This window comes from Protobothrops mucrosquamatus, unplaced genomic scaffold (genome assembly GCF_001527695.2).
Source record: "Protobothrops mucrosquamatus isolate PMUCROS unplaced genomic scaffold, P.Mucros_1.0 scaffold3653, whole genome shotgun sequence".
NCBI lineage: Eukaryota > Metazoa > Chordata > Lepidosauria > Squamata > Viperidae > Protobothrops > Protobothrops mucrosquamatus.
Window position 1 is genome coordinate 62371 of NW_015389614.1, and position 21495 is coordinate 83865.

At 40.5% G+C, this 21495-nt stretch overlaps 1 protein-coding gene across 1 annotated transcript; it reads left to right on the forward strand.

The window, feature by feature from the left end:
- Positions 1–7373: 7373 nt before the first annotated feature.
- Positions 7374–20964, forward strand: ZFAND2B (zinc finger AN1-type containing 2B). Its single transcript, XM_015827373.1, has 10 exons — positions 7374–7396; positions 7762–7868; positions 10728–10822; positions 13026–13157; positions 14041–14192; positions 14734–14838; positions 15833–15905; positions 16773–16849; positions 17450–17537; positions 19008–20964. Exons 2-10 carry the CDS (start codon positions 7814–7816, stop codon positions 19044–19046), a joined length of 816 nt encoding a protein of 271 aa, XP_015682859.1. The 5' UTR covers positions 7374–7396; positions 7762–7813; the 3' UTR covers positions 19047–20964.
- Positions 20965–21495: the final 531 nt, after the last annotated feature.

Consider the following 21495-nt stretch of genomic DNA (forward strand, 5'->3'; position numbering starts at 1 on the left):
AAATAAAAATTAGGCAGCGAGTAGATTAAAAACAGGCATTGAATATGAACAAAAAGACTATCCATAAAAGGGAGATCATTTTCTTCAGGAAACTGAAGGTAGGAACCTGAAAATACTCCTAAGCTCTATTTGCAAACTTGGAAGGTATTAAAGAACTAAACAATTTATTAAGATATAGTAGTCATGCAAGAAGGGGATGATTGTAATTGATGGAGGGAAGTTGTCTGTTTTACATTTTGATTTTTTTAAAGAAAATTACTGGTCACTTTTAAAATGTTTTAGTAGTAATAGAACAACTGTGTGGGTTAAATTAAATCTTCTAAAGATATCAGCCAGTAACTCTTAATATTTATTAACTTGTTGAAGGAAAAGTCTTCATCATGGTTCAGTCCAAGCTGGGAATAAACAACATGGCGACTGCTTTAGAAAGAAGGTTACAGTTTATTGAAGAGGAGAGCCAGACAGAAAGATGGCTCTGGAAGAAAAAAGGAGGAAGCACATGTAGGGAGTGAGTTTTTATACCCTCTGGAGCCTTTTGTTTGGAGTTGTTCCTGTGGCATGAACTTTGACCTGAGTCTGAGTGTGCCCTTTGCTATCTGTGGGTTAATCTTATTATGTCCTGTCTTAGAGTTTGGGTGGGGTATGTAGATTTTAGGTGTCTTTGTCTTCTTAATCTTCTAGTTTCAACCTTCCTGAATGGTTTACATCTGCATTTCTACAGAGCTGGTTTCTGCTTGGGGGAGGGAGACTTGGGGCTACTAAGAAAACTGGGCATGCTTTTCTGCCTCTTTAAGATCCTTTGAGGAAATATATTTTTCTGCCCTTTTAATATTTCCTTCTCTGGGGGGGGGGGGCTGACTTCCCACAAACTCTTCAGAAATTAACTCTTCTGAAGATATTAATTATTCCAATCTTAAATAGGTCCAGAGGGATTTTATCACATTCCCCCATTGTGTGTGTGTGTGTGTGTGTGTGTGTGTGTGTGTGTGTGTGTGTGTGTGTGTGTGTGTGTGTAAATTGTAGCAAAAACAGAGATGTCCCTAAGCATGATTCCTGAAACATTTCAGAAGGCAGTTATAAGAGTTAGAGCTGTGGACTTTGTACACAAGACTTTTGTTTAATGCCAAACAGAAGCAGATGTTAAAAGGCTTGAACAAACAACTCTTTTAAAGTGTGTACTCAATGATACATTCTCCTAGATCCCAAAGATACCACTTGTTTTTAATACTTCCTGCTCATATGACAGACTAACAAAAAGCACTGAATGCTGACTTAGACTTATTGTTACAACATACAGTAATATAGATAAAGCATTGTGACTGAACCTTATGACCAAGGACTACAATTATCACTCATAATCACACCTCTCTGTTCTCCTTCATTACTATTCCTTTGAGAGCTTTCTGTTTTGTTGAAAACGTAGGGAGAATTGCATTTATTTTTGCCATTACCACTCCTCTGGGCCCGCCTATTCAAATCCTTTCCAAAATTTTGTTGTAAATTTCAGTCTTCTTTAGAGGAGTAACTACTTCAATTTAGTTGCTCTTGCTTTCAAATTCATCCAAATCAGGCTGCTTTAATTTGGGATTCACAAAATCTGAGGATACCGCTACTTATCAAGTTCTTCTATCTTTGTTAAGATCCTTCACTAAAATGATACATACAAAACCCCATTCTTTACAATGCCACATGTTGGCCCTTCTATCACTATGACAGCATATCTATATCTTCTTATATAAATAAAAATGTAAATGTTCGTTTGTTCAAAATCTTAAATCTCCGAAAGTTCTTCACCGATTGCTTTGAAATTTTAACACAACGCTGCATTCGAATACGCGCGTGTTTTTATATACCTACTATTATATAGATGTCACACCTGTGACAGGTAAAAACATGCTTTTCTTGAAAAACAGCGCCATCTGTTGGACGTAAAAGCAACACACTTCTTTTCCATTTAACCAGACTGAGCCACAGCAATGCGTGGCCGGGTACAGCTAATAGCATATAAATTCTTCTATCATTTTGGCCTGTCTACCCATGTTTACATAAAAGGAAAAGCTAAAAGGAAAGTAGTCCTCAACTTATAACCATTTAAGAACAGTTCAAAGTTGCAACTGTCACACCACCCGTGCAGTTACATGATTGTAATTTGGGAACTTGGCAACCAGCTTGCATTTATGATGGTTGCAACCACCTGTAGTCACATGATCACAATTTTTGACCTTCCCAGATGGCCTCTGACAAGCAAAATCAATGGGGGAACTTGGTTTTCATTAACAACTGCGTGATTCACCTAACAACCACAGGAAAAATGGCTATAAATCAAGTCCAGACACGTGAACATTCACTTTAGTGATCAAATTTCTACTCCCAACTGCAGTCATAAGAATTCTCTGTATTACATTGAGGTTTAATGTAAATCAGGTAGTTTCTGACAAGTATGTTCAATGAGAAGCATCTCAAAAGCAAACTTTATTGAGGACTGAACTGCATCCCAAAATTAACACCACAATAGAAATGCAGTACTGCCAAGGATTTAATTGAGAATGAATTCCAAAAATGTTACTCCAAATAAATATGCATAGTGCTAAGTAAGAATTCAAATGCCAAGCTACTGCACCAAGTATATCATTTCCTCAGCCTATCTTTTATCTATTCCCAATTTGGTAAGATATCCATTTAAAAAAACTAAATAGTTTTGCATTTAAAGTATGAAATACTATCAATATCTTCCTATTCCTTTAGAAATAACACTGATACACTAATAATACTAACAAAACAATTTTTAAAGGGGACAGCCCTATCCCCTACATATCGAACCTTTTATCGTAACTTTGAAAATAAATTAACCAGCCTCTTTTTGTAGCCTTCTCCCAATCAAGACAATATAATATGAAATGTTCTCCTTTTTTTGACAGTAATTTCAGGTTTAGGAGACCATGCTGCCACAAAGTAGATTTGGGCTAATTTATTATGGAAATAAAACTGATTTGTCGTTTATTATTCTCAGTCAAAACTACCCAGTGAAAATGTCATCAAGGAAATTATAATACATATTCAGAAATGCTTATTGGACTTCAGATACTTCGTATTTAATTCAACTAGTTATGTAATGTAGAACTGGCAGCTCTTTAAAACATATAAAACTAGCAGATCTTATTTTTTTCTGATATTTAAAAAATATTGTGGGAAGTCAGCCCCCAGAGAAGGAAATATTAAAAGGGCAGAAAAATATATTTCCTCAAAGGATCTTAAAGAGGCAGAAAAGCATGCCCAGGTTTTCTTAATAGCCCCAAGTCTCCCTCCCCCAAGCAGAATCCAACTCTATAGAAATGCAGATGTAAACCATCCAGGAAGGTTGGAAGCCCCCAGCTAGAAGCTTAGGAAGACAAAGACTCCTAAAATCTACATACTTCATCCAAACTCTAAGACAGGACATAATAGGATTAACACAGAGATACCAAAGGGCACACTCAGACTCAGGTCAAAGTTCATGCCACAGGAACAACTCCACAAACAAAAGGCTCCAGAGGGTATAAAAAACCACTCCCTACATGAGCTGGCCCTCTTTTCTGCCAGAGCCATCTTTCTGTCTGGCTCTCCTCTTCAATAAACTGCAACCTTCTTTCTAAAGCAGTCACCATGTTTATTCCCAGCTTGGACTGAACCACGATGAAGACTTTTCTTTCAACAATATAAAATAAAAATACATTGAATACTCTCTATTCCCATCATTCATTTACACACTGACAGGTACTGTTTCTCTTCTCATATCTGACTATGCATTGACTTGATCTAAAAATGATCTACAGGTAGTCTTGGGGTTACGATCATGATTGGGACCAGAATTTGCATGGCCATGCAAGGCAATTCTTAAGTGAGTTGTGCCTGATTTTATCTTTTTTGCCATGGATGTTAAGTGAATCACTGCAGTGGTTAAGTGAGTCCCATGGTCTTCAAGCAAATCCAGCTTCCATGATTCTGCTTTTTGAAGCCAGCTGAGAAAGTCACAAATGGTGATCACATGACCCTAGGATACTGCAACCATCATAAATATATGCTGGTTGCCAAACGCCCAAATTTTGATCACATGACTGTGGGAATGCAGTGACAATCATAAGTGTGAGTCCTCACACATCGGCCACTTTTTTCAGTGCCAATGCAACTTCAATCAATTGCTAAATGGGTTATAAAATGGTTGAGTACTTAATACAATTAAACCAAACCTAGTGAGCCAAATTGTGGCTTTAGACAATATGTGGACTCAATAATTTTTAGAGGTGTTGCCAGGAAATAAATTTTGCTGCTAATTTTAAATAGTGGGATGCTTTTTAGTATTAATTAAAGGTAACACCTTTTTATATATATATACCTTCCACTCTGTTCTGACTCTTAGCAACTGCCAGGAACAGTCCTTCCAGTTTTCCTAGCAATGTTTTCGGAAGGTGTTTGTCCTTACCTTCTTCCTAGGACTGAGAGAAAGTGACTGGTCCAAGATCACCCAGCTGAATTTGTGCCTAAGGCAGGATTGGAATTTACAGTCCTCAAATCACTAACCTACCACTGTAACCACAACACCAAACTAGCTCTAAAATCTCACTATGGACAATACAGTGCCAATGTATTAAGAATTAATCTTCAATTGCTTGATAAGGCTGAGATTCTACTACAGAAAATAGAGAAAACATTAAAGATTATAGTTTGAATATTCCTATGAAGCAGATAATGAAATAAGATGACGAAAATGTTAATTTGGAAATATTGGTTAAAGTAGCAGTTTCTGACTTTCTTAAGGCCTATAAAAACCAGACATTTTGATTTCTTGTTATGGTTTCCATTAATGTACAAATCATAATGCGAAAACCAAATTGCTTCCTGGTACTACTGTAAAATAAATAGAAAGTTGTAAACATTTAACATGTTCTAACTTGCCTTGACATCTATAAATCACAAGAGTAAGTTAAAAAGAGTTAACACTATGAATTAACAGATGAGTGAATTTTTTTCTAGTAAAATGAAGGGCATCTGTAAACACCAAGACTCTCATCTTTTTTTTTCCTGTAAACCTTCTGCCTGGATGCTACCTATTTAATAACATGAGCTACACTGGTGGTCTTAAGCAGTAACAACATTTACTGTAACTGCTGGAGATGTAATAAGTGAATACTTGGGAGCATATCTTTTCAGTAGACACTCCCAAGTATGAAATCTTTTCCTCAGAGAGGCCATCTGCCATCTATTGCTTTTAGCTATTATCTTAATGTGCTGCCTTGGAAGCAGTTGCATATGGTAGGAAACATCTTAATACTATAAATCAATTCACAAACACATTGCATTTCCCTTTAATTGAAATTTCTAAGCTCAGGAATATGCCACTAAAGACCAACTGCACAGAATTGAACCAGAAAAGCAGTGTTACCTTAATATCCTGTTTAGAGACTCCTCAGATAATAAACACATAAGAAATAAAATTTGAACTTGAGACCTAATCAAACCAGTGTTCTTATTTTCTCATTTCTTATTTTCCTTATTTTCCTCCTGAAAATATTACGTATTGAATCCACTTTGATTACGGAGACTTTTGATTAAGTGGAGACTTCTATTAATGACAGTCAGAGAAAATGGGTTTTGCCAAATCCTCGTTAATTTTGTACTCACCATTCACTTGCTCCAGATCTGAAGCATCTCTCAGAATATGGGAGGTAATATGAGGATGCTTTTATTCCAGTGTAAGCTGATTCTGCTCCTTTCATAAGGCTTAGTTTCCAGATCCTAACCATCCTGGTCATCTTCCTATAAACATTCTCTATTTTGACAATATTCTTTAAATATGATGTCCATAACTGGACTAATTATGCCAAACCCAACCGGATTACTAAAAAGCAGAGGGGAATAATACTCCATGTGATTTTGATACTATGTTTCTGTCAACATAAGGTAGAATTGCATTAACATTTGTAATTCTGAATATATTAGGCACCTTCCTTTTTGAGTTATGCCTCCAAATGAAACATTGCATCTATTAACAAATAAAAGTAATGTCTGCATCAATGACAAAAAGATTATTAAGAACAAAGTCATGACCAAGAAAATATGGACAGAAAGTTGAGCCTGGACTTATGGAAGTACTTAGGCAAGTCATTCATTTCGGCAGCTTTATTTCCCCATGAGTAAAAAACGAACATCAGTAGTCATGTCTATTATGACAAATGACCAAGACTTGAAATAATTACAAGAAGATTCTTCCCGCGGATAGGAATATGCCTATAAAATTTAATATCACCTATTGAAATGATAGAATTAAAAAGTCTCATGGATACAATGCTTGCTTGTACAATCATTCCAACTATATCTTTCTCACACCTATTGTATGAACTAGCTTGCCTACCCACGTGCCTTGCAACACAAGGACTCATCTTTTGTAATCACATATCGCTGATGCAAAGGATGGCAAAATAATTATCCAAAAGTGGGGGGAGGGGAGATTTATTTTTGACACTTTTGAGGGCAAATAGCCGACGATCTGAAGGTCTCCCTGATTCACCCATCCTGAGCGTTGCAAAGGCCTGCTCAATTTAAATTTGGACAGCTATTTCTTTTACACGAATCTCTCTCAAATTACCATGCGGTAACCCTAAAATGCAGAACCGTAACAACCTCAAGACACGAAGGAAGGAACACTTGGGAAGAAACCAAAGACCGATCTATAGGAAAATAAGCCCAGCTTCTATATAAATCCATACAGATGTGCCAATAAAGAATATTTGTAACTCGGGGTTGAAATGAGGGGTTCTTAAATGTTTTTAATAAATAAATAACAATAAAATCTGCCGAAAAGGGAGCTTCATCCAAGGGAGTTCAGACTAGCTGTTTCAGATTATCTCAATTCCACTGGAAATTAAAAGCCGGGCGCTTCAGCCCAGTCCAGGCCAAAGGCGCTCCGGGAATTCAATATCCCGCGGAAGAAGGAGAGGCGATCCATTACCCAGGGCTGCGGCTACAGGGCCCACATACTTACCGGCTCCGGGGCAGGCGCTGGCTTAACCCCTCCGGCCCAACCCGATCCGCCTACTGTTACCATAGAGACACTTCCGGCTAAGGCGGGACTAGAATGTCTCCAATGGCTGTTCCTAGCGTTCGGCCTCTTTGCCTAAAGGCAATTCCAACCTCGGACGGAATTCTTGGTCAATAATTCCTCGCGTAAAAGAGAAGACGGGAACTGTTCCGCTCCTGACTACAACTACCATCGTACACCGCGCGCGCCTTGCATCAGTTTCTGCTAAGCGCGCCCTGGAGGCCAAGGGAAGACTTGTTTGGGTGGCTGAGCCCTCTCCTCTCACATCCGTACTACATTTCCCGGCATGCCGCCGGAATACGGTATCCCAAATTTCACCGGGTAGGGATCAGGTTTCTTGACACGGAGAGGTCCTTGATGCCATGACGCCATCGCAGCTAGGGACGGAAGTGGGTGGGGCAAAAGGCGCAAAGGTTTCCTTGTTTTACACAGCGAGCTGGGTGAGGATGATTGGCTACGGTGGCTTTGTTTTTCCCCCTGATTTCGTTTCCCTCTGCCGCTTGTCCAGATTCCTCCTTCTTCCCCTGCCTCTTCTGGGTGTTGCAGCTCTCTCCCCTCTCGCTGTTTCTCGGCTGCATCTTTTGCATCTCACCCGAGCCCCGCTGGGTCATAATAGCTCTCCGTCCTTGCCGTGCATTTCCCCCGCTGTCGGAGCCCCTGGGTTGTAAGTCTCTTCTTCCCACCAGGTACCGTCCTTCCTCCCCCGCCACTCCCGGGATCGACCCCGTTGACAGCTTCATGGAGTTCCCAGATTTAGGAGCCCACTGCACGGAGCCCTCCTGCAAGCGCCTGGGTGAGGATTTTGCCTTCAGCTGTAGGGGGAAAGGTGCCTCCCCGCCCACCCCAGCTCGTTCTCTTGGCTGGAGTTTGGGAAGGGCAGAAAGGGAGGCAGTGGGTCGAGGGGAGAATCGGGACTTTTTCCAGCCATGCGTGATAGGACGGGGAAACTGGCAAGCAGGGGATCTTCCACTCTTTCCCCAGCGCTGGGAACAGCGTAGCTTACAATCGAGATTGTAGCGTGCATCGTGGAACTGGCTTTTCTAGAACTCTGGCAACCAGGGGAATTTGCATGGGTTGCATTTTATTTTTTAACAACTGTATGAGAAGTGGTATCTTTGCGGTATACTTTCTGAGATGCAGAAGAAGGACTAGGGGTGACATCATAGCAGTGTTCCAGTGTTTGAGGGATTGCCACAAAGAAGAGGGTGTCAACTTATTTTCCAAACTACCAGAAGGCAAGGCAAGAAATAATGGTTGGTAACTAATCAAGGAGAGAAGTAACATGAAATTAAAAAGAAAAAATGGTAGCGGGGGAGAGAAATGAGCTGAACCGGTGGCAGCACCGCACAAGCCTGAGCGAGAGATGGCTGGAGCTGCAGGGCTCAGCGGAAGCGCCAGGATCAGTGCCGCTTTCCAGCTGTTTGGCGCTTCTTCGGGGCTGTCAGGGCTCAGTGGAAGCGCCAGGATCAGCGCCAGGCTCCAGCTGGAGCGTGGTGCTGATCCTGGCACTTCTGCTGAGCCCAGAAGAAGCGTTGATCAGCTGGAATGTTGCAGCATCTCCACGGTCTTGTGATTTACATTCAGATGCTTGGCAACTGATTCATATTTATGACGGTCACAGTGCCCCAGGGTCATGTGAAGTGACCAAACCTACTGCAACCACCCAGCAGACGGGGGGAATAAAAACCAAACACCCCTCACCCCTGCTGCCAATCCTCAACAGAAATGCTCACAACAATGAAAACCTCGGACAGGAGGAAGAGCGCCGCCGGGCAGGCAGGCAGGTGTCTTGTTCAGCTGTGGCTTGGGGGGCACTTTTTTCAGTGCCACTGTAACTTCGAACAGTCACTAAGCGAACTGTTGTAAGTCGAGGACTACCTGTACTTTATCACTTTTTTCCTTTTTTTTTTTTTTTGGTCATCAAGTTTTTGACACCTTGCTAGGCGACTGGTGGTACTCAGATGTTGCCATATCCTAAAAATGGTACAATGGGCGAAAAGGTTGAAAAGCCCTGACCTAGAAGACCTCCAAGGTCCCTTCCAGCTCTATTCTGATCTTAAGAGAGGATTGGGAATGGGCTTTTTTGGGGAGTGGATGGCCTGCTGAACTCATTGTTTTGATAATACGTTGCAGGTTGAAAATCATGTCAATACAATTGCTATAAGTACTTTATAGCTTCAGTTATATGTTTTCTAATGGCTTTGCGTGGGGGTATATATTACAACAGCTGCCACATTAATGATGTCCGAGTGATGGCACTTAAAATTATTTCCTAAACAAAGAGATAAGCAGGGCCTTCTCTATGGAGATGCACTCTTGGCAATTCCTTAGCTAAAAGCTTTGAGTCCCCAGCTGCTTTGATGTTTAATGTGAAGATAAAAGCTTTATTCCCAGAAGAAATCAGACCAGCAGCTTTTGTTTTCTGCTTTAATTAGATACATTTCATTCCCAACAATGAAATAAGGCTGGCCATCTTAGAAGAGCACTCCACATTAAGAATGTAACATAGACATTAATTAGAGTTTAGAAATTGTTGCATTCTTCAAATTGGAGAGATTCCATACAGAGTGCTGGCATACATCTTATGCCTAACTCTAACATAGAATGTTAGAACATTCAGTAAACTGCTGGTAAGAGGTTGTGTACAAAGATCTGGATCTTTAGGATTCTGCTTGATATGAGATATAAACTCCTTGGAGTGAAATCCTGGGTTATTTACTAGGAAATAAGTTCATAATGTAATTGAAAATTGTAAATGTGGAGGACTCTTCCCCCACCCTTCATATCTGAAGGAAAATTTCCTCTCAATTTATACAATTCAAAAAATATTGCTTCCCGAGATATTTCAAGGGGATTATACTTGACTGTCACAATTTTTTTTACTGTAGGTTTAGGGATTGTTACATGATGTGTCTATGTTTCCCAACAAACCAGGTTACTTGCCATTCTATTCTGTTTAATCCAGTTCTGTGTTAAGACATGGCAGTATGAACAAATGTGAATAAATCATTAGTTTTTGCTTATGTTACAGCTCAACAGTTGTAGATAGCAGAAAGATAGTTTGGAGTATTTGATGAGATTATTTTTTAGATGAGAAAGTTAGGAAGCAAAATCTTGAGAGTGGGTTTTTTTTCCAGTTTTTCTGATATTTTTACCCAAGACATTGCATCTTAATCTATTTGCAGAATTAGTTGCCATGGTATCTTATTTGCATTCACATTTTTTCATCTGCTTAAAAGGCATGTACCTTTTAAAATAAAGTCTGACAATACTACTACCATGGCATTCAGTAAAATGCCTAGAATGTCATTGGAAAACTTTTACAGTGGTACCTTGGTACTCAACTGCTTTGAAACTCATCAGATTTGGTACTTGACTAATTTTGACATGAAAATTTTGTCCTAACACTCATCATTTGTTTGATACTCAATGCACAAGCTAGAACTGGCACTCATCATTTGTTTGATACTCAGTGCACAAGCTAGAACTTCTCAGTGTCAGCTGCCTTGTGACTCATTATATTATCATTATGGGGAAAAAAATGTTTGGTACTCATAGTTTTTGGTACGCATCGCACCTCCCAGAACCAATTAATGATGAGCATTGAGGTACACTGTACAGCTTTTCATGGCTTGCTGTTTCTTGCCCTCAGACTTCCTCCCCTTGAAATGTGATGCATGTGAACAGCTATTCTGCACTGACCATATTGCCTATGCCCATCATAGCTGCACTTCAGCATACAAGAAGGTAAGTAAAACTGGAGGGGACCAAATTATTCCTAATTTCATAGAATACATTGATTCTGTCCTGTACAGGGCACAAAAGAGCAGAAAGCTGTTCTTTCTGCAACCTCAGATGAAACAGCATAAAGAAGGCCGTGCTATTTAGCCAGCTTAACTGATTTTTTGACTTGTAATTTCATTATAGTCATAGAATGTGACGGTACCAAATAGATAATGTATCTTAATTTTAGCAAAGCATCCCATCACATTATGATTAACAAACTAGTTAAATATAAATTGGATGGCCTGACAAAAAAGTATGCTCGCGAACATTTCCTCACTGTGAGAATATTGAACGCAGTGTTGCAAAGTCGAATCATGTATTCTGAATGTTTTGAATCAATTATTTGAATGAAGAGATGAGACGGGATGCTTATAGAAGTCAAATGCACAGCTGTAGGGTGGGTACCTTGGTTAACCATAGTCCTTATGAAAAAGGTCTTGGAATAATAGGTGACTACAAAGTGAATAAACCAACGTTCTAGTGTGAAGGCTAAAAAGCGAAATAAAATTTTAGACTGGGTAAGCAGTAATATAGTTTCAGAAACAAGGAAATAAAAAATTCTACAAAATTCTGCATTAATCAGACATAACCAGCAAATATGTTATCCAATTCTAGACACCACATTTTAAGAATAATGCAGAGAAGGAATGCTATGTCCTACAGAAAGTTGTCCTGTCTTTTATGATACCAGATTCTAAGATACAAAATAATAAGTAATATTAAAGCAGATTATAATTGAATCGAGGGGGGAAGGAAACCTATAAGAACAGTTGAAAAGAAGTGGTAAGTTCCTTTTGCTGGAAGAAAACAGAAGCTAGGTCAGTGGTTCTCAACCTTTTTAATGCCGCGACCCCAACCGGTCGTAAGTCAAGGACTAAACCGGTCGTAAGTCGAGGACTTTCCCTGCCCGGGAGCGCCGCACATGCGTGGTTCCGCCCCCTGCGCCGGCCGAGGCGTAGCTGGCAAGCGGCAGAGACGGAGCAGGCCGACCACCAGCTGGCCCAGCCCAATGGAGGTAAGGCACCCGCTGGAAAAGGGGAAAAAAATGGCGGACAGCCTTGCTTGGCGACCCCCGTGAAATGGTTGATCGACCCCAAATGGGGTCCCGACCCACAGGTTGAGAACCACTGAGCTAGGTAGTCATTTGCAGAGGATGCTTTAATTTCAATTCCTGTACTGAACAATGATACTAAAATGAGCTAAAATACCTAAAATTGCTCTTTCAGCTCCATGATTCTAAACCATCAATTTTGTGAAATGGGCTGTCCACATAAGGAAACTTAAAATAAGAAAATAACCGGCCACTGTTGCAAGACCTTTTCATCTGTGTGTCAGTTCTTTATATTGTGGTACATTTCAGATTACGTTTGGCAATCTGAAAAATGCCATGGATCTTTTAATCCTTGTATCTCTCTAGAAATTGTTTTATAAAACACGATCATGCAAAAATGGTTTGTTAACAATTGTCTTATAACCGGAATGCATTGTTGGTCAATTTTCCAAGAATTGCTCTATTGGGTTAAATTTTTATAGAAAAATGTTAATGCAATTTCATTCCCTTTAATAACAAACAAGAATGGGAGTCCTAACATCATTGCAGGCAAACCAGACCGACTAGAAATAAGAGTTATTTGAGGAATCCTAAGTTTGTAGACATACAGTACCAGATAAATGCTAAAAACTGAAAGACAGACAAATCTTTTGAAAACTGAGTTTGTCCAATAGCTACTACATGCTAAATATCATAGAAAAGATGAACTTAAAAACAGAGAAGGAAACAAAGATTATCCTGTTTGGAAGGAATAGTTGGCTAGAACTACGAACAGGCATAGCTAGATGGTGGTTATATGCTGCAGAATTGTGGTTGAGAGGAAGTAGATGCTGACTTATTATAGTGTGATGTTGATTATTTTGCTGGTCATCACTCAAAATCTAGTATAATTCAAGCTATATATGGAATAAAATAAATACATCTGCTTTGTTTCTGAATGTGACCAGATAACATTTTTATTATTACAGCTTTCCTAATCAAACAAAGAGCTATGCAAACTTGAAGGTCATGGGAGTGGTACTCTGAAATACCCACAAGCCACCATTGTCTGCTGTATGATGCATGAATCAAAGGAAGTGCTTACATATCACCCAATCTCTATCCTCTTCCTAGGATGTACAGGTTCCTGTTTGTCCACTATGCAGCACACCTATCCCTGTGAAGCGAGGAGAAATGCCTGATATTGTGGTGGGAGCCCACATTGATCAAGACTGCAAATCAGACCCAGCGCAGCGTAAGAGAAAGGTGAGAGGCTAAAGCACTTCCTGTTGTATCTGGTAGCGAGCTATCAGAATTTAATATATATCAGTAACTGACTCACAGGCCAGTAGGAATATCCTAATGTTGAATCAGCACAGTTTGGTAACCATATTCCTGGAGGCGTTGATATGCTTCTCTCAAGCTAGATAGTAGTCCAGAAGTTAAATTTTGCCTGTACAAAACTCCCATCCGAATGTGTGAGTTCCATTAATGTAGATAATGCAAGATCAACCAAATTCTCTAAAGCAGTGATGGCGAACCTTTTAGAGACCCAGTGCCCAAACTGCAACCCAAAACCCAGTTATTTATCAACGGGTGCCGGGTGGGCGTGGCCTCAGTGGTCATGGCAGACTGGGTGGGTGGGGCCAGGGTGGCGGGGGCCAGTCCCTCATCATCTCCGGGGCATGGCACACGTGCCCACAGAGAGGGCTTGAGTGCCGCCTCTGGCACACGTGCCATAGGTTCGCCACCACTGGGTTAGGCTGTTTACAGAGACTCCAGTTTCACTGGAAGGCATTTGAAAGCCTGCAGTAGCAAAGAAAGAAAAGAGGGATATGCCTGCTTAAGATCCAGATCAAACTATACGGTTTGGAGAAATCTTAATTCAGGGGTTATTTCTTCATTGTTTAGAGCAGAGGTAGTCAACCTTGGCTCTTTTATGACTCGTGGACTTCAACTCCCAGAATTCCTGAGCCAGGAATTCTGGGAATTGAAGTCCACGAGTCATAAAAGAGCCAAGGTTGACTACCCCTGGTTTAGAGGTTGGGGGCTTCATAAATAATAAAATAGGCAGACATTGTTGATTCTCTACTTGCAATTTAACTCTGCACTCAACTCTGATTAAGCTCAGCTGTATCCATTTTCCTAGATCTTCACCAACAAGTGTCAGCGTCCTGGCTGCAAACAACGGGAAATGATGAAGGTGCTCTGTGACCAATGTCATGGCAACTTCTGCCTCAAACACCGGCACCCCCTAGACCATGACTGCAGTGGGGCTGGCCGTTCACTCTCCAAAGCAGGGTAAAGGCAAGACTGAGAACTGTACAAGTTATAATTGTATAATGGTGGTACCAACCCATCTGTGTTACTTTCCACCATTTTCTGGCATTTCTAAAAAAAGTAATCTGAGATTGTCTCAAAGATACTTTTTCATGAGGCAACGGGGCTTCCTTGTTTTTTTGTTTTTTTAATCCGTTTCGCTTCTCATCCAAGAAGCTTCTTCAGCTCTGACTGGATGGTGGGGAATGGAAGGATTGAGCCAGTTGTCTCATGAAAAAGCATCTTTGGGACAGCTATGATCTGGAAAACAGAGTATCTCCACAGACATTAAACTGAGATTGCAAGACAAAAGCCTCACATCTACCTAAAATCTCAGTAAAATTCTTTCCTGGGCTAATTATCCCTACAGTTTGAGTTTAGCTTGAAAGTCAAGTTAATCACACAAGAGTGGGACTTAACATGGCTGTCAAAAAGAATCATAAAGTGGATTTTCAGGGAAAGGCAAAGGGATCATGTAAGGCAATGATAGGCTGATGCTGATAACAAGTGTTTCTGGTTCCAGGAATGCTGCTGTAGCCAGGGCTCAAAAATCTGCCAAAGAACCTGTAAGCACTACATCTAGCAGCGCAGCCATGAGATCTCATGTCAGCCAACCAACCTCCAGCAGGTATAGTCACAACGTGAATCTGGATTCTTCCTTGTCTTTTTCAGTGTGTAGTAACAGCTTTCCATGAGTGCTGTTAATGACTTATGATACCTGACACTTCTCTGTCTATGGGATGAGCAGACAGCACGCTATCTTCCAGATATTTTAGAACATATGTAGGACAGTTTGCAATTTATTCTTGTACTACTATTAACATATGTTAACCAAGTATAACTGGCAACCTAGAATGAGCAAGATGGTTGCAGCCAGGTTCATTGTAGATTTTCTGTCAGAACCATGATAACCATGTATCAGAATGTTGATGTTGGTATGCTGTCAGTAGCATATATTGCCTATCTATCAGTCTGTACTGGTAGATTTTAGCTTATGTAACATGTGGGAAAATACCAGAAAGAAGAGTTTGAAAAAGACACAAGTTGTAATTCTCAGTGTCAGCTGGATTACGCAATAGCATTTCGGTGAAAAAGTATTAGGAAGTGTGAGGAAAAATTAGGATTGGCCAGGCTTTGTTGGAAGGTATAAATGGATGGGAACTATAATTCTTGGGAGATACCAGACCGAGTGAGCATTCTGTGTGAGCATCCCAATTCAATTCTTCTGGAACTCAACACTGGTCTGGCCAAATAGACTTTGAGCTGGGGAAGGTATGTTAGGTGCATGACTGTGTGAATAAGTGATGCCTGTAGATCACAAAGGAAAGGGGTTAAAAAAAAAACCTGAATTTCTTTGCTTGGGTATATTAGTCTCTGAAGAAAAATCACCTAGTAACATTGGAAGTGTTTTCTGCCCGTCAGAATGATGTTATTCGTTTAACCGTAATTTCAGTCTGATAACCTGGCTGGTGCTAAAGATGTTATAAAACTGGATCCCAGTTCAGCAATTCACATTTCTCCTCTAGGGGCCAAGAACCTCCTGAGAATATTTGTGTTAGTAATTTTAGGACTTGCCAACTTTATGCATTTGGCAACTGACTTTTTTCTCTTGCATAATACAGATCAAGTGAAACGGTAAGAGCATCTCAGCCACAAAGCCCGACTGTTCCTGTTGCTGCTCTGCAGAACGGTTTGGTAAGTCTAGCCAATATTCTGTATGTAATATATAGGTTATGTGTTACCTGTTGATATATTCCCCTCATCTATTGAATGGCTGCAAAAGAGGGTAATTGTTATCACATCTTAAATAAACATTATCGCATTTAAGTAATGTGATCTAAATAATTAAAGGCACAGTGGAGACCTAGAAAAAAAAAGTAGGCCACCATCGGTTCACATGAGAAACCAACTAATATGGTCTTTGCTTCTTTCCAGATCTTCCTTCAGCCATCCCATTAATTAACCAATATCCCAGCTCAGGTTGAAGGCTCCCCTCAGCCGTGAAAGTTTAATTGGTGACTTTGGGACAGTTACTCTCTCTCATCCTAGCCTACCTCACAGAGTTGGTGGTAAAAATGGGAGGAAGGAGTGATGTGGGATGGATATTTCCTGAATGAAATGCAGGAAAGAAGTGCCTCATGTAGGAGACTCTTTTTCCAACACCTTGTCTTAAGCACTACACTAAGCTGGCTCTTCAAACCTATTGCAGCTGTTTACCACTATTGTTTCAAGGAATGGGGAAATAGGGCTAGAGAGTTGGGAGTAAGTGGAGAGTAGAAAAATCCAGCATTATTTTTTGTCATGTCTCTCAGAGTCTAGCAGCAATCGCTGGTATGGATACTGTAGGAACTCCTCAATCTGGTATTTTGAAAATATTGTCTGATATTTTGATCTGTTTTATTCTCATCATGCCTACAAAATCCACTGTATACATGAAAGCAAAATAGAACAATGGCACCACTCAGGTCCCAGATCCTTGAAATGTGCCCGGCCTTGTAAAAGTGCTGAGGTGTTTTTCATTTCCCTCAGATAGGCCGATTCTGCATTTGTGCTTCATTTCAGAGTGAAGAGGAAGCGTTACAGCGAGCCTTGGAGATGTCTCTGGCGGAAACGGCAGCCATCCAACCAGAGCGCAGCAGGTACTGATAGCCAGCAGAAATCAACAGAGTTATATCATCGTGAGGGGTGCTCTCTGAGCTTGGTTGTTTTATTGCAGGTGTTTCATTACCCAGACTAGTTAACATGATCAGTGCTAGTCTGTACTAGTCTGAATAGCACTGATAATGTTACATAGTTTGGGGTAATGAAAAATCTGCAAGAAAACAACCAAGCTCAAAGAGCACCACAGACCTCCTCATTTCAGCCCTGAGCTACAAATATTCTCTCTTTATTGTACTGCCATGCCAGGCTCCTCACTGAGAAGTTACACTGGGGTAAGACAGAGGGGAAACTTCTAAGACAGCTGTGCTCCAATTGTGCAGCAGTAAATTGTCTCTGATCCAGTGCAGATCTAGTGACATCAAGCCCAGTTCTCTGTGTTTCTTCAACCATGGGGTTGAAGGTGAGCATTCAAAGCACTCTGTGCTACTCAGGCCTTCTGAACAAAGACAGAAACAGATTCTCCATTTAAAGATCACCTGGTGTGTCCCAATCTACCAATAGTGGGATGAGTATTTCAGGAAGGGGAAAGGATTAATTATACAGGCTGTCCCAATTCATTTTGATCCTGTTTCTAACAGCGCCCAAGAGGAGGAGGATCTGGCATTGGCTCGAGCGCTTTCGGCTAGTGAGGAAGAATATCAGCAGCAGCAGCAGCTACGGCAACAAGTAAAGGAGATGAGCAACTTTTGACAATTCAGTGTTTTCGTAGCTTGACCTCATTCATTTTGCAAATATTGTATTGTGTTATATCCCAGCAAGGGAAGTTCTAATCCAGTTATTGGAATTCAAACTGGGACAGCTGGTCTTTCGGCCACCCTGCACAAGTAGTCCTTGCTTAACAACTGATCACTTAGCAACCAATCAAAGTTACAATGGGTTCCCCCCCCAAAGGTACTTACAGTATATCTGGTTTCCAGATTTCCAATAGCAATATACAGACACATACCCAGTATTCACATGAAAAGCCAGTTGCAGTTTTCCACAGTCACCTGACAAGATGTATGACATTTTTTGGCAGAAACCGGCCATTTCAGCTGGTTTCTAGCAAAAAAAAAAACCCCACCCTTAAGAATACATTCACTTAACAATTACAGAGTTTGCTTAACAAACGCTGCACAAATGGTTATAAAATCAAGTCAGTCATGTGGGTGCCTCAACTTATGACTATCATGGCTTATGACAAATTCCAGGCTCCATTACAGCCGTAAGTCCAGGACTATCTGTAGCTCTTTCTGGACAGAACCTTGGAGACTGGAAATTCTACTAGTTCTTGTTAAATGCTTTTCCTTGGCAGATTCAGTAGTGATTAATTAGTAATTGTCCTTACTAGTCTGTGCAATAAACTACTTCCCCCCCACAAGCTTCAGGTGAACACAAGAAGCAGGTACTAAAGTCCCAAATACCAGAACTTTGTTGTTTACTTTTGAGCTATAAAAACTGATTAAATAGGACTAACTGTTTAAAATTTAAAGATATATTCCCAAACAGCTGCAAAAAAAGCAGATTGCATAAATATTTGGAAATCGTATGACCTTTTGATGCATAAGGAAAGTGAAAGCATCTTTAAAAAATTCATTATCAATAGGATGCCTCAAATAAGCTATAGAAGTATCTCCACTGAACCTGTGCTATTCTATTCTGGTAGAGTCTTTACAGATACAAACTTATGAGAGGGGTTTTTAATGAGCTTGCTCCAACAAGACTTCAACAGGGTCTGATCTACAATACACACTCACAATATTAAAAAAAATATATTGAAATGGGTGGCAGCCATTAATGAATGGGACGGCCGCAGGCTTTGCAGATTGACTAGTGATAGCCTAGGCCAGGGGTAGACAACCTTGGCTCTTTTATGACTCGTGGACTTCAACTCCCAGAATTCCTGAGCCACCATGGCTCAGCTTGGAAACCTCTCCCTTTTCCCTCAGCGTGGCTGGCTCAGGAATTCTGGGAGTTGAAGTCCACGAGTCATAAAAGAGCTGAGGTTGCCTACCCATGGCCTAGGAAGATGTGAGAGGTATACATGTGCTATAGAATTTTTTTTCCTTCATTACTGTAGTAAATGTGAAGAAGGGAGGGGGGAAGAATGTTTATCCCTCTCTACTATTCTCTTCCACCTGTATCTTTGTGTCCTAGGCTCGAAGCACAAAACCATCCAACTGCTGCCTATCCTGAGCATCACCAGAATCACTCAACCTGGAAACCATCTGTGGCCAATCTGGGGGCTTCCTTTATGCCTCCTGGTTTACTACTGGGGCACTCTCAGAAGTACTAGCAACGAACCAAAGACTGAATCCCTTCCAGGATCTTGCAGAGTCTCTTTGCCACCCGACTGCTGTCACTGTCACTAGGACTGTGCCTTCTGAGACAGCTGGTGGCATTTCTTCCATTGGACAAGGCAGCAGTAATTATGGGATTATGCTCCCCGATTCCCATCATTTTGTAATCAGCTTCCAACAATGGCTGCAATAGGAATGTTTCAAGGCAGAAGGACTTACTGCCTTCCTTCAGTCTGTTTGGGGCCTCTAGCAGATTTGGACAGTAGGTGGTGCTAAGCGCTTTCATAGGAGGCACTTTTGCTATCTCCCCCTGCTCTGCGGCTTCTTGCAAAATAAGGGGAAGATATCTCCCCATAGCTACTCTTTCGAAGTTTCTATATCAAATAAATGTCTTAGCTCCTAGTTGGGATTCCTAAGATTACAACTAAATCTGACAACTAAATCTTCTGATTCTGAGTGTCTTGAATGTTACTGCCAACCCCCTCACCAGAACCTTTGACACTCGGCACCCTCTGAGAAAAACAGCCAAAGATCATCCTTGGGAAAAATGAGTAAATCGACTTCCAACTTCCAGTATATAACCAGTTGCTTTAGATTGCATGAAACAGAGCTGCCTGGCCTGAGGTGACTCCCATGTTTAGTGAACCTGTGGGTAATTGTTTTCCATCTGATGCATGTTTGGTTGGGACCACCTTCTGCCAGCTGTCCTTTGGCTCCCTCCCTCTCTCTGCAGGTCCCAGACATTGTCCAGCATTCTGTGCCTTTGCTGCGTGGCTTACAGGGTCAAAGCAGGGAAGATTATTGGAAACTGGCAGGAACCAATAAATTGACAGACAGAAACAGCTCGTCCTTTGCTTTCATTGGGTTAAATTCTCTGCCTTTGCAATGGGATTTTAGCTTAGTTTTTTTCTTCTTCTGTGTGCTGCTAGTTCTGTTTTGAATGTCCCTCTGCTCTCTGCAGGAATTTGGGATTACAGGAAATTGATTAAATCCATTGGTATTATTTGTTCTATACCAGTGGATACAACAAATGTTCTTTTGGGGCATATATTTTAGGCATGTCAGGGGAATAATTATTTTGATTTGTTCTGAAACTGCCTGTACTGGGAATTGATGAACTGCAATATCTGATAGGGTAGGCCAATTCCTTACCACATAAAATGGAGGGCATTTGTTTCATTTAAGAAACTATTCTAGCCCAGGTACTGGAGTAGAAAGGTGTTTTTTAAATACAGCACATTTTCAGAATTACTTAATGCAAGGCTAATTTAAGTTATCAAATTATCTGATCTGGCTTCCTGATTTGAAATTCATACAGCTCCTTTATAAGCATGAGTACAAATTATGCACTAGAATAAATACAATATTTTAGTTTGCAAGTAAAAGAGGCCTTTGTGCAACTTAAAAACCTATAAAGACTTTTTGTCATGGAATCAGTCCACATTTTGCAATTGCAAAATGGAGCAAGAATCAAATTTCTCCATGTGCGTATATATATACATGCACAGAGAGAGATGTGAAGTTAGATTTCTTACTGAAAGAAGAAAGCTTCAGCTTTGTGTATACTGATTTAGAAAGCTTGTATTGTGCAACATGGAGTTTACTTTTCAATAAATATGCATGGGTATGGACAAGATCTTATTTATGTTCTAGACATTGGGCCACTTTAAACAGAGTTTTAAATTGTACTTTTAAAAATCCATTCAAATGAATCTTTACTTAAAATACTTTTAAATGGCTTGCTTACTTACTTATAATGTAGGCTCCATGTGAATATTTCCTGGTCCACTCAATAAAGTATTCCTATTCCTGTTTCCTGACCAGCTGTTGAATGCAACATGGCTGAGGATGCTTGAATCAAAAATAGACAATGGCTTTGACCTAAAGTAAGTAGGTCTACTAACATGCTCTATTCCAACTGAGTACAGCCCAGCAGTCATGTAAGCCAAAGAAAAAATATTCAAATGTGTGTATCTAGGTTGCTTGGTAGGCAGGTTAAAGAGCTGGTGGGCTGCATTTAGCTTCTGAGTCCAAAATTTCAACCATGTGTGCCTGCCCTGGTACTTGAAAACTTTATACAGTCTTTTTATTTGTGCCTATAGTATGCTTGGTAATTAAAAGTGTGCATATCTATCTGTCTAATGAACTGAGCCATATTTGGTGGGTTTATTTAAATGGCAAATGTCCAAAGAAGAAATTTAGATCTTCATTGTTAACAATGCAGCATTCCCTGATACAGTTCTGTGCAAAAACCATGCACTCTTGGTTGATGTAGCCTGTAAGATGTACACCTTTCTTGTTTTCTAGCAGTGCCTTTTAAAGACAGACCATGTGGGTTTGCAAAT

What these genes read in the sequence shown, in the direction of transcription:
- ZFAND2B (XM_015827373.1), top strand. Translation starts at nt 7,814, where the DNA reads ATGGAGTTCCCAGATTTAGGAGCCCACTGCACGGAGCCCTCCTGCAAG. An exon ending in GCACTTCAGCATACAAGAAG is followed by an intron (nt 10,823 to 13,025) that starts GTAAGTAAAACT and finishes TCCTCTTCCTAG; the next exon opens with GATGTACAGGTTCCTGTTTG. An exon ending in ATCCAACCAGAGCGCAGCAG is followed by an intron (nt 16,850 to 17,449) that starts GTACTGATAGCC and finishes TGTTTCTAACAG; the next exon opens with CGCCCAAGAGGAGGAGGATC.